Here is a 12711-nt window from a genome sequence, read left to right on the forward strand (position 1 = left end):
CGATACAAAAGAGAGGTKGAATAGGCTAGTAATAGGGGTTGCAACAATTTCGGCAGATAATTTTAGGAAGAGAGGGTCCAGATTGTCTAGCCCAGCTGATTTGTAGGGATCCAGATTTTACAGCTCTTTCAGAACATCAGCTGTTTGGATTTGGGTGAAGGAGAAGCAGGGGGAGAGGGGGCGGTTTGGGCAAGTTGCTGCAGGGGGTGCTGAGGTGTTGGCCGGGGTAGGGGCAGCCAGGTGGAAAGCCATGGCCAGCTGGGGAAAAATGCTTATTGAAATTATCGATTATCGTAGATTTATCGCTTGTGTCGTGTCTTTGGCATCATTAAACTGAAGACTTATTTTTATCAAATAAATTCTCTGTAATTATTATTACGTGATTAAACTAACTTAATCATGTAACTGTGATTAACTAGGAAGTCGGGGCACCAAGGAAAATATTCAGATTACAAAGTTATAATCTTCCTAATATAACTTTCAGATATTTTAATATCTGATCAATTAGTCTTCTAATTAATGAATTATTCTTTACCTCACCTTAGTCTCATTCCAAACGTCGTAAATTGWTGGTTATCTGCACAAACCCAGTCTTCWCTATGAATCATCCATTTCATCCATCATCCATAACTAAATAATCACATAAATGCATAAACAAACAAACAATAGATATAGTTACAAGGAAATGGGGAAATGTGCCCTAGTGGGCTAAACCGGCATGGCGGCTTGTTAGACAAAKATACTGAGGAGGGCGCGAAAGATAAGACACTACAAAGTTGAAAATTATAACAATTGAAATGCTAATCCTTTACACATGAACGCTCACTCATTCGGGAATAATTGCAATCAATATATATATTTACGCTCAGTGTGTCATCGTGATCTCGGTTTATCCGCCCTCTCTCTCTCTGCCGTGGTTAGAATGGATAGTTCAGAGTAACATTCAGCAATAGTTGTTATAGGATAGATGTTTCGGCGGTTGTCGGCCTTCACGTTCACGGGTACATAATTCCTAGCTGCAGACTAGTAATTAGTATCAAAGATTTGTTCTTATTCTGTCGGTATCGATAGTCTCAAAATTKAACCTGTCTAGGACTGGGAACCACGTTCCGCTAGCGGAACCCCTCACCAACAGCCAATGAAATTGCAGGGCACCAAATTCAATCAACAGAAATCTCATAATTCAATTTTCTCAAACATACAAGTATTAGACACCACTTTAAYGATAAAATTCTCGTTAATCCAACCACAGTGTCCGATTTCAAAAAAGCTTTTCGGCGAAAGCAAAACATATCATTATGTTAGGTCAGCAACTAGTCACAGAAAGCATACAGCGATTTTTCAACCAAAGAGGGGAGTCACAAAAAGCAGAAATATTGATAAAATGAATCACTAACCTTTGATATTCTTCATCAGATGACACTCCCTGGACAASACGTTWCACAATACATGTATGTTTTGTTCGATCAAGTTCATATTTATATCCAAAAACCTCAGTTTACATTTGGCTTTGCCTCCAAAACATCCCGTGAATTTGCACAGAGCCACATCAAATCACAGAAATACTCATAATAAACATTGATAAAAGATACAAGTGTGATTCACAGATTTAAAGATATGCTTCTCCTTAATGTGTCAGATTTTTTTTAAACTTTTAAACTTTTTTTTAAAACTTTTAAACCATACAGTAATCTGAGTACGGCGCTCAGAGACCAACACAACCCAAGAAGATATCCGCCATGTTGGAGTCAACATAAGTCAGAAATAGCATTATAAATATTCACTTACCTTTGATGATCTTCATCAGAATGCACTCCCAGGAATCCCAGTTCCACAATAAATGTTTGATTTGTTCCATAAAGTTMATTTATGTCCAAATACCTCCTTTTGTTAGCGCGTTTGGTAAACAAATCCAAACTCACGACGCGCGTGCAAGTYCAGCGGAAAGTACGGACGAAAAGTCCAAAAAGGCYGTTTACTCTGGGCACGCTGAAAATGCTGCCCCCTATCCATAAGAAGTTCAACTCCAAAGGGAATTGGAGTTTCCTTTATTAAACAGTTTAAAATCACATGACATAATTTCACAAATAGTTTCATCTTTACTCATTCATTTTATACAACAATTAGATGCAAACCTCATAACTGAGACTTTTSTATAAACAGGGTTATGGTAATGTGGCTGTATTGTCTCTCATGAGTTTCACGAAATTGTACAAAATGGACCAGTTTGTAGCTGGCTACTTCACCGACMGTTTATACATTCTCCAGAACATGAACATTGTTCAGTTCTCAAGTTCTGTGATGTGGAAGAAATTCCTTTGTTCTCCTGTGAAACCTTTTCTCTCTCTATACTGTCTGGCCATGAGGAAGAGAGTCTCCTCCAGGAATTTACGACCTGAGATAACAGCAGCCTGGGTGTAGGCGAGAGAGAGAGGGGGAAGGCACGCTATACCCAAAGAGCGCCACGTCATGACATTGGTGACAGTGTTTCCGCTCCTCAATGCAGTGGGCAGCTGGGAGGAGGTTTGGAATTAATGCTACAGGAAGCAAATTTCTGTTTGAAAAAGCTAGTCTTAGCTTTCCTAACTGACTGTGTATATTGGTTCCTGACTTCCCTGAAGAGTTGCTATTCGATGCTAATGCAGAACGCCACAGGATGTTTTTGTGCTGGTCAAGGGCAGTCAAGTCTGGGGGTGAACCAAGGGCTATATCGGTTCTTAGTTCAAATTTATTTGAATGGGGCATGCTTATTTAAGATGGACAGGAAAGCACTTTTGAAGAGCAACCAGGCATCCTCTACTAATGGGATGAGGTCAATATCCTTCCAGGATACCCGGGCCAGGTCGGTTAGAAAGGCCTACTCGCTGAAGTGTTTTAGGGAGCGTTTGACAGTGATGAGGGGGGGGTTGTTTGACCGCGGACCCATTACGCACGCAGGCAATGGTGATCGCTGAGATCCTGGTTGAAGACAGCAGAGGTGTATTTAGAGGGCAAGTTGGTCAGGATGATATCTATGAGGGTGCACATGGTTACGTATTTTGGGTTGTACCTGGTAGGTTCCTTGATAATTTGTGTGAGATTGAGGGCATCTAGTTTAGATTGTGGGACGGCCGGGGTGTTAAGMATGTCCCTGTTTGTCACCTAACAGTATGAACTCTGAAGATCGATGGGGTGCAATGAATTTACTTATGGTGTCCAGGGCACAGCTGGGGGCWGAAGCGGTCTATAACAAGCGGCAACGGTGAGAGACTTGTTTCTGGAAAGGTTCTTTTAAAATAATTGTTTGGGCACAGACCTGGATAGTATGACAGAACTCTGCAGGCTATCTCTGCAGTAGATTTCAACTCCACCTCCTTTGACAGTTCTATCTTGTCGGAAAATGTTATAATTAGGGATGGAAATTTCAGGATTTTCGGTGACCTTCCTAAGCCAGGATTCAGACACGGCTAGGACATCCGGGTTGGCGGAGTGTGCTAAAGCAGTGAATAAAACAAACTTAGGGAGGAGGCTTCGAATGTTAACATGCATGAACCCAAGRCTTTTACGGTTACAGAAGTCAACAAATGAGAGCGCCTGGGGAATGGGAGTGATGCTGGGCCTGGGTTAACCTCTACATCACCAGAGGAACAGAGAAGGAGTAGGATAAGAGTATGGCTAAAGGCTAAAAGAACTGGTCGTCTAGTGAGTTCGGAACTGAGAGTAAAGGGGGCAGGTTTTTGGGCACGGAAGGATAGATTCAAGGCATAGTGTACAGACAAGGGTATGGTAGGATGTGAGTACAGTGGAGGTAAGCCTAGGCATTGAGTGACGATGAGAGAGGTTTTGTCTCTTGAAGCACCATTTAAGCCAAGTGCGGTCACCGCATGTGTGGGGGGGGGGTGGAACAACAGGGCTAGCTAAGGCGTATTGAGCAGGGCTGGAGGCTCTACAGTGAAATAAGACAAAAATTACTAACCAGAACAGCAATAGACAAGGCATATTGACTTTAGGGAGAGGCGTGTGTAGCCGAGACATCACAGGGTCCAGTGAGTAGCTAGGCGAGCTGGAGGCACGGAGATTCAGACAGATTCAGACAGCTAGCAGCAGGCTAGCAGATGGTCCTCAGGGGGATGTCGTAACGGGGGAGCCTGTTGAAACCCCCTCGGATAGTTACGTCATGGCAGACCAGTCGTGATGGATCGGCGGGGCTCAGTGTCGGCAGCAAAGGGTCCAGGCCAATTGGCAAAAGAGGTAATTGAAGCCCAGGAATTCTTGATAGATCTATTCGGCTAGCCGGGAGATGGGCCTAGATTCGAGGCTAGCTCCAGGCTAACTGGTGCTTGCTTCGGGACAGAGACGTTAGCCAAGAGTAGCCACTTGGATAGCAGCTAGCTAACTGCGATGATCTGGAGTAAAGGTTCAGAGCTTGCGGTTGGAATCCGGAGATATGGTGGAGAAAAGCAGTCCGATATGCTCTGGGTTGATATCGCTCTGTGCTGGCTGGCAGGAGTTGACCGGGCTGAAGCTGGCAGATGTCCCAGTTAACGGTGATGGCTAACTAGCAGTGGCTAACTGACTACTAGCTAGTAGCTGGCTAGCTTGAAGAGTGTTACGGTTCTAAAGTATAAAAAATAGCAGATCCGTACCGCATTGGGTGAGGCGGGTTGCAGGAGCGTATGTTCAGTTCGTAGATGGAAAAATTTGATTAAAAATATGAAATATATACGAAGAAGGAAACGATATATACAAGGGACGGGACAAGACAATCAACACATCCCACTCCTACGCCATCATGGATTCAAATAGGTATTTCAACAGATTTTTTATTTGTGGAATAGACACCGACAGGAATGCAGTTTTAACCAATCAGCATCCAGGATTAGACCCATTCATTGTCTAAAAGCCCACGATTCCACACAAGCACGTTTGCAAAAAACAGTTACCATGGGAACGATGAGCATCTGTTACACTCTTATTGTTTGCTGTGACCTCACTGGCTTCTTCACTCAGGGATGAAATCTAATGTACACAGAACCCTCATTTTCATGCACTTTCCCAATGTGTGTTTGGGTTACGGTATGAATATCAATTCGGATCCGGACAGTAATGTTAAACTCATGTCCCTAGACCATTCTATTCAAGGATCCCAAGGAGTGGCTGGAGAGCAGGGAGTCACCTGGAGGGTCATCAGCAGGTTCAAACCTCCAGCTCAAAACCAGCTCTGCATTAGACACCGCCACCAAGCTCCCCACACAGCACTTTCACAGGCCAGGTATTGTAATCCATCAGCACACTTATCCTCTTCTCTCCTATCTTCTCTTCTCTTCTCTGCTCCCTTCTCTTCTCTGGCCTGCTTTGCTTTCATCTGGGACTGATGTCCATTTTGATTTGATCTTTTCATTGCAGATAATGGAATGAATATATACAAGAAGCCACCAATTTACAAACAAGGTATTTCATGCAACTTAATTGATGTGTGTGTGTAATTTACTGTAATTTACTGTATACTGGCATAATATTTGACATTAAAAGGTAACATTGGATGTTTTTCTGTGCACATTTACTGTATATCTCCTTGTGTTTGTGTGTGTGTGTGTCTCTAGATGTATTAGCATCCATCCCCCAGGGGAAACACATAGAGGACCTCATCATTGAGTCATCTAAATTCCCTGCCGCCCAGCCACCTGATCCCAACAAACCCTCCAAGATTGAGACAGATTACTGGCCCTGCCCCCCCTCCCTGGCTGCAGTTGGTATGTCTCACACTATTAATTACACAACTGTGAATAGTAATCAATAGGGTTGCAAAGCCACCGGTATTTTAACAAAGTAACTGTAATCTTCTGTAATTTTGCTAATTGACAGGTAATCTATGGTAATTTAGGTAATTTATACTTGAATAACTTTTAAAAAATGTATTCATATATAGTATAATTTTTTTGTATATCTGTGTCCATATTGTCCATGAGTTTCTAGTGGATAGACCATATGGTTCAAGAGAAAATAGCCTAATTAATGAAAAAAGCATCTAATCAATAATGGGATGATTTTTTATTAACTCTGCAACTCTTTCATGTATTTACTTTTTTACAAATGCCACCAGTTTGGTGCCAAAACATTTACAACAAAACACATTGACATAGTAAAATATAAGTGTAAAAAATATATAAAAGACACTTCGTGTTGAAACCTTCATATTTAACACCAATCGTATTCAATAAGTTGATGGTTTACATTTAGAATAATTTTTTACAGCTTTGTCATTCAGTTTTATATTTTTACATTATTTTATTTTAAAATGTTATATACTCTACATGTGATAAGGCCAAAGATAATTACAGATGCCTGTGATAATCTCAAGTACCCAAAAAGACCACTGTATGTCATCTTATAAAATTCCCCACATTTTGGTAGTTTACTGGTAAACTTTGAAAGTTTCCAGTAATATACCCTCCTTTCGCAACCCATGTAGTGAACGATCCCAGCCAGCAAGCACTTATAAAACATTGGTGGCTATGAGGCAGCACACCATTGTAGGTACAGTAAACTGGTAAACTGATATCGGACCAGTGTCGCTAGCCGTCATGGTGGCATGCCTCTAGTAACACAACAGCACACCGACCATCCTTAACAGTTCCGACAGTTAATGCTGCTCTTAGCCTGAAGTGTCGGCTACCGCTGTAAAGCTGATGGCTAAAATTGGCAGTGGGCTGCTAACATTGCCGACGCCGGGCCGCTGATGAGCTACTAAGCTTCCAATGAGGAGGGATAGTGAGGGTTGGTAGTGGAGAGTGATAGAGTAATAGAGCTTAGTAGTACCAGGGTTTCCTCTAACACTTGCCTCCCCTCCACCACAGAGACAGAGTGGAGGAAGAAGGCTGAGTCCCGGAGGAGGGAGGAGGGAGAGAGGGATGAGGAGGACGATGAATATGACAATGGAGACCTGTCCGATGATATGTGGGGACTACGGGAACTGCAGAAGCAGGAGCTCAACAAAGTACGGAACAGGTTTTATTTCTAACAAATTCTCCCAAATTTGGCTATTGAACACACCTAATTGTTTTTTTAAGTGTAACTCAATGATAGTGGTTGCTTTGAAAACCTTTTGACATTCTATATGTCTACCCTGCAGATTCAGTCGAATTTGGGAAAGATAATCTTGAAAGAGGAGCTGGATAAAGCTGTGCCCATCCGCAGGAAAACTCGCTCACTGCCTGACCGGACAGCAATGCACATGGGTAAGAGAGAGGCAGATTCACTTTGTGTCCGTGAGAGTATGTTTATCAACCTTTTATGTTCAAGAGACCAGGAAACTAAGGTCCGTCTTCCTTGAAGGACTATTTATATTAACAATTTAACTTGTTTGACAAACAAGCAACATCCCAGGTAACCGGTGCTAATCCCCAGTGCAGGAGTTGACTAACACTGTGTTAGATTGTGACCTTGTGAGTGTGGTGGAAACGAGAAAGAAACACACAAAATCACACATATGCTCCATTTAAAATCCTTTGTAGAAATGGTAAAGATTCCACACTTCCTCCACCTACAACATCGTCTGTGTCCCAAATGGCAMCCTATTCCCTACATTGTGTACTACATTTGACCATGGGCCCTGGTCAAAAGTAGTGCACTATATGGGGAATAGTGTGGCATTTGGGACGAAAATCATCCACCCCCGACTTTGTCCTGCATCTTCTCTTCTCTGTGACAGCCTTTTATATTCTGTAAGAAAACATTGACATGCCAGACAGACGAGCCTGTAAAAGCATATCGCTCTCCTGCCTTCACAGCTAGTTTCTGACAATGTTCTAGGCACGTTAAATGAGAACATTGCAAGAACAATGATGTGTCCAGTTTTCTGTGGATCAGGAGAGTATTCCATCAAAGGACAGCCAAACATACACATGTAGACATGTTCTCAGAACATAAGATATTCATGTTCTAGACACGTTTCATGGAAAGTTGGCAAAAACATTTGTGTCCATTTTTTTGTGGGTTAGGAGAATAGTCCATCAACATCCCACCTAACACACAGAACATGGTTGCCATGTTCTCAGAATATACAGTGCCTTCAGAAAGTATTCACACCCCTTGATTTTTTCCACATTTTGTTGTGTTACAGCCTGAATTTAAAATTGATTTGTGTTACTGGCCTACACACAATATCCCATCCCATAATGTCAAAGTGTTTGTAGAAATTTTTACCAATTAATAAAAAAATTCAAAGCTGGCATGTCTCGAGTCAATATGTCTTCAACCCCTTTGTTATGGCAAGCCTAAATAAGTTCAGGAGTAAAAAAAAAAAAGTCACATAACACGTTGCATAGACTCACTGTGTACCATAATAGTGTTTACATGATTTTTGAATGACTACCTCATCTCTACCCCACACATACGATTATCTGTAAGGTCCCTCAGTCGAGCAGTGAATTTCAAACACAGATTTAACCACAAAGACCAGGGAGGTTTACCAATGCCTTGTAAAGAAGGGTGCCTATTGGTAGATAGGTAATTTAAAAAGCAGAAATATGAGCATGGTGAACTTATTATTACACTTTGGATGGTGTATCAATACACCCAGTTGTTACATAGATGCAGGTGTCCTTCCTAACTCAGATGCYGGAGAGGAAGTAAACTGCTCAGGGATTTCACCATGAGTCCAATGGTGACTTTGAAACAGTTCGASTTTAATGGCTGTGATAGGAGGAAACAGAGGATGGCTCATAAACATTGTAGTTACTCCACAATACTAACCTAAATGACAGAGAAAAGAAGGAAATCTGTAGATTTCTTTCCCAAAAACATCCTGTTTGCAATAAAGCACTAAAGTAAAACTGCAAAAACAAAATCCAAAGAAATGTACTTTATGTACTGAATACAAAGCATTATGTTTGGGTCAAATCCAACACAACACATCACTGAGTACCACTCTTCATATTTTCAAGCATGGTGGTGGCTACTTCATGTTATGGGTATGCTTGTCATCGACAAGGACTAAGGAATTTTTTTGGGGGGATCAAAGGAAGTAGAATAGAGCTAAGCACAGACACAATCCTAGAGGAAAAAACCTGGTTCAGTCTGCTTTACAACAGACACTGGGAGACAATTTCCCCTTTCAGCAGGACAGTAACCTAAAACACAAGGCCAAATATACACTGGAGTTGCTTACCAAGACGACATATAATGTTCCTGAGTGGCCTAGTTACAGTTTTGACTTAAATCGKCTTGAAAATCTATGGCAAGACTTGAAAATGATCAACAAGGAACTGTACATAGCTTGAAGAATTTAAAAAAGAGTAATGTGCAAATATTGTACAATCCAGACTTACCCAAAAAGACTCACAGCTGTAACCGCTGCCAACGGTGATTCTAATATGTATTGACTCAGGGGTGTGAACACATAGATATTTGTATTTAATTTTCAAAACATTTGCAAAAAAGTCTAAAAACAAGTTTTCACTTTGTCATTATGGGGTATTGTGTGCAGATGAGTGAGAATTATTATTTTTTTTTATCAATTTTTAATTCAGGCTGTAACGCAATAACATTTGGAATAAGTCGAGGAGTATGAATACTTTCTTAAGGCACTGTAAGATATTTATGTTCTAGACACGTTTCATTTGTGTCCAAAGAAAAGTTCATCACACATCTCATATTATTACTTTTTCCAAGCCCCTGATTTATGAACCCCTGATCTATCCATAGCTCATTGTCTGTTGGTAAGGTTTAGAATACTCACACACACAGTGCTTCTAACATACAATGTTTTCAACTTACATATTTGACATACAGTACTCAATTACATCATGCATGTTAATTTATACAGTAATTATACAGTCCTCACCTGGGATTTGAACTCACAACCTCTTCGTTCACAGTACGCCAATCTTCCTGSTACGCCACCTTTTCCAGGTCAGGTATTGATTAGTCTGAGTATTTTCATCATTGATTTTATTTACTTATTTCAGCACTTGAAGGGCCTTCTGTATAGCTGTCTAATGTTGGTGGAGAATATTAACCTGTTTTAATGATACTTCTGGATCACTATGATCAATAAAATATTTTCTTACACYTATCAAGTTGTTTCAGATCTAAACAAGTGCCTAGGGAGGTGGGTTAATGGTTTCTTCTGGAAAGGGCCTAACTATACTGGCTCAATAAGTACATACAGTTGAAGTCAGAAGTTCACATACACCTTAGCCAAATACACTTAAACTCTGTTTTTCACAATTCCTGACATTTAATCCTAGTTAAAATTCCCTGTCTTAGGTCAGTTAGGATCACCACTTTATTTCAAGAATGTGAAATGTCATAATAATAGCAGAGAGAATCATTTATTTCAGCTTTTATTTCTTTCATCACATTTCCAGTGGGTCAGAAGTTTACATAYGCTGAATTAGCATTTGCTTTTTCAGTTCTGCCCACAAATGTAGGTTGAGGTCAGGGCTTTGTGATGGCCACTCCAATACCTTGACTTTGTTGTCCTTAAGCCATTTCGACACAACTTTGGAAGTATGCTTGGGGTCATTGTCCATTTGGAAGACCCATTTGTGACCAAGCTCTAACTTCCTGACAGATGTCTTGAGATTTTGCTTCAGTCCTTGGGATGTTTCTACAACTTGATTGGAGTCCACCTGTGGTAAATTAAATTGATTGGATATGATTTGGAAAGGCACACACCTTTCTAAATGAAGTCCCACCATTTACCGTGCATGTCAGAGCAAAAACCAAGCCATGAGGTCGAAGGAATTTCCCTAAGAGCTCCGAGACAGGATTCTGTCGAGGCACAGATCTGTGGAAGGGTACCAAAACATTTCTGCAGCATTGAAGGTCCCCAAGAACACAGTGGCCTCCATCTTTCTTAAATGGAAGATCTTCCTAGAGCTGGCCACCCCGCCAAACTGAGCATTCGAGGGAGAAGGACCTGTCATTGTAAATAAGAATTTGTTATTAACTGACTTGCCTAGTTAARTAAAGGTMAAATAAAAACAATGTATTGATAGTTCTTCAGTAACAAATAATGATTTCTACATAACAAACAGGAAAATGCATCACCCTTTATATCAGTATTAAGCAGCTACATACTAACTATGAACCAGTTATTATTGCGTTCTTACGTGGTTGTTTCCGTCTTGTTTCAATGTTGTTTCCAGATACTTTTCAGGTTGTTACCCTCTTATTTCAACACTAAACTAAAGTTCTACYATAATGGTTATAGATTTCTCATYTTTCATGCACTTCTGGAACTTMGGCTACCAGCTTTGATTCTTTTTCAGGTTTGATGTRGTGTTTCTGGAAAAAGAGATCTATACTGCCTTTGCAGAATTTGCATTTGACAAAAATGTCTTCGATTAACTCAAATTATGGGAGCATTTGCACAGAGAAAAGGTTAAGCGGGGTAACAACACACTTTTGGAAACAGGATAGCCTACAGCAGTGGTTCCCAAACATTTTATAGTCCCGTACCCCTTCAGACATTCAACCTCCAGTTGTGTACCCCCTCTAGCACCAGGGTCAGCACACTCTCAAATGTTGTTTTTTGCCATCATTGTAAGCCTGCCACACACACACACACACTATACGATACTTTTATTAAACATAAAAATTAGTGTGAGTTTGTCACAAGCCAGCTCATGGGAAGTGACAAAGTGCTCTTATAAGACCAGGGAACAAATAATAATATAAAAATAATTAATAATTTTGCTCTTTATTTAGCCTTCTTACAAATAAAACTTTATTTGTTCATCGAAAACTGTGAATAACTCGCCACAGGTTAATGAGAAGGGTGTGCTTGAAAGCATGCACATAACTCTGCAATGTTGGGTTGTATTGGAGAGTCTGCCTTAAATCATTTTCCACATACAGTCTGTGCCTGTATTTAGTTTTCATGCTAGTGAGGGCTGAGAATCCACTCTCACATAGGTACGTGGTTGCAAAAGGCATCAGTGTCTTAACAGCGCGATTTGCCAAGGCAGGATACTCTGAGCGCAGCCCAATCCGGAAATATGGCAGTGGCTTCTGATTAAATTCAATTTTCACAGTACCGCTTGTTGCAATTTCTCTTTTGAGTCTCTTTTGTTCAGATATCGGTAAGTGGACTGGAGGCAGGGAATGAAAGGGATAACGAATCCAGTTGTTTGTGTCATCCTTTTTGGGAAAGTCCCTGCGTAATTGCACACCAAGCTCACTCAGGTGCTTCGCTATATCACATTTGACATTGTCCGTAAGCTTGAGTTAATTTGCACACAAAAAAATCATACAATGATGGAAAGACATGTGTGTTGTCCTTCTTAATGCAGACAGAGAAGAGCTCCAACTTCTTAATCATAGCTTAAATTTTGTCCCGCACATTGAATATAGTTGCGGAGAGTCCCTGTAATCCTAGATTCAGATCATTCAGGCGAGAAAAAACATCACCCAGATAGGCCAGTCGTGTGAGAAACTCGTCATCATGCTAGCGGTCAGACAAGTGAAAATKATGGTCAGTAAAGAACTTTAAGCTCGTCTCTCAATTTAAAAAAACGTGTCAATACTTTGCCCCTTGATAACCAGCGCACTTCTGTATGTTATAAAAGCGTTACATGGTTGCTGCCCATATCATTGCATAGTGCAGAAAATACAAGAGAGTTCAGGGGCCTTGCTTTAACAAAGTTAACCATTTTCACTGTAGTGTCCAAAACGTCTTTCAAGCTGTCAGGCATTCCTTTGGCAGCAAGAGCCTCTCGGTGGATA

The 12711-nt window shown here is 40.8% G+C and overlaps 1 protein-coding gene across 1 annotated transcript in view; it reads left to right on the forward strand.

The window, feature by feature from the left end:
* Positions 1–12711, forward strand: part of LOC111974218 (dematin) — a 105600-nt gene that overhangs the window by 53523 nt on the left and 39366 nt on the right. The window contains exons 7-11 of the mRNA XM_024001871.2: positions 5107–5251; positions 5386–5430; positions 5583–5732; positions 6837–6976; positions 7112–7297. Of these exons, the coding sequence (XP_023857639.2) occupies positions 5107–5251; positions 5386–5430; positions 5583–5732; positions 6837–6976; positions 7112–7297 (666 nt within the window). The remainder of the gene's footprint in view (positions 1–5106; positions 5252–5385; positions 5431–5582; positions 5733–6836; positions 6977–7111; positions 7298–12711) is intronic.

Source organism: Salvelinus sp. IW2-2015, linkage group LG15 (genome assembly GCF_002910315.2).
Source record: "Salvelinus sp. IW2-2015 linkage group LG15, ASM291031v2, whole genome shotgun sequence".
NCBI lineage: Eukaryota > Metazoa > Chordata > Actinopteri > Salmoniformes > Salmonidae > Salvelinus > Salvelinus sp. IW2-2015.